The following is a 546-nucleotide window of genomic DNA, read 5'->3' as shown; positions in this document are numbered from 1 at the left end:
ATAAAATAAAAAAACATTTCCTTCGTATTAAAATTTCTGAAACCTAGAGTATAGTTTACTTACAAATATTTTACGTGCCAAAAAAAAATAATTCCTCTGGAGAAAATCGTTAACCAAAAGAAAAATGCATAAAATATTAATAAAAATTCATAAAGAGAAAATAAAATAAAAGGACAGTCTGGTCTATAAATAAACCCCAACTGCATATCGAATGGTTTAGCTTTCACTTCCCAACTCTCAAATCTCTTCAGCTTCCATCTTCTTCCTCTTCCTCGTGAGCACTCTCTCTTTCGTAGTTGAACGAAGCTTCTTTCATCTCTTCCTATCTGTATTTGCGTATCACGAGAAAGCTCACTCCACCGTCACTTTTTCTTTCTTTTTTTTTCCTTCGATTTCCCGTCGTACCAGTTTTATCGGCCACTCGGTAAATCAGAGAAGAACCGGGTTTTTGTATAAATTGGCGTTGAGTTGGGTGAAATGGCTGCGAGAAAATTGGAGAAGATGGCTTCCATTGATGCCCAGTTGAGGCTCCTGGCTCCTGGGGAG

At 37.2% G+C, this 546-nt stretch overlaps 1 protein-coding gene across 1 annotated transcript in view; it reads left to right on the top strand.

Moving 5' to 3' along the window:
• Window positions 1-214: 214 nt before the first annotated feature.
• The window catches only part of LOC104823477 (phosphoenolpyruvate carboxylase 2-like), a 4565-nt gene continuing 4233 nt past the window's right edge, over window positions 215-546 (top strand). Inside the window, exon 1 of the mRNA XM_010555097.2 lies at window positions 215-546. This exon is cut by the window's right edge and continues 87 nt beyond it. Within this exon, the coding sequence (XP_010553399.1) occupies window positions 478-546 (69 nt within the window). The 5' untranslated portion in view covers window positions 215-477.

This window comes from Tarenaya hassleriana, unplaced genomic scaffold (assembly GCF_000463585.1).
Source record: "Tarenaya hassleriana unplaced genomic scaffold, ASM46358v1 Cleome1, whole genome shotgun sequence".
NCBI classification, from domain to species: domain Eukaryota; kingdom Viridiplantae; phylum Streptophyta; class Magnoliopsida; order Brassicales; family Cleomaceae; genus Tarenaya; species Tarenaya hassleriana.
This window is presented reverse-complemented; position numbering and strand designations above follow the sequence as displayed.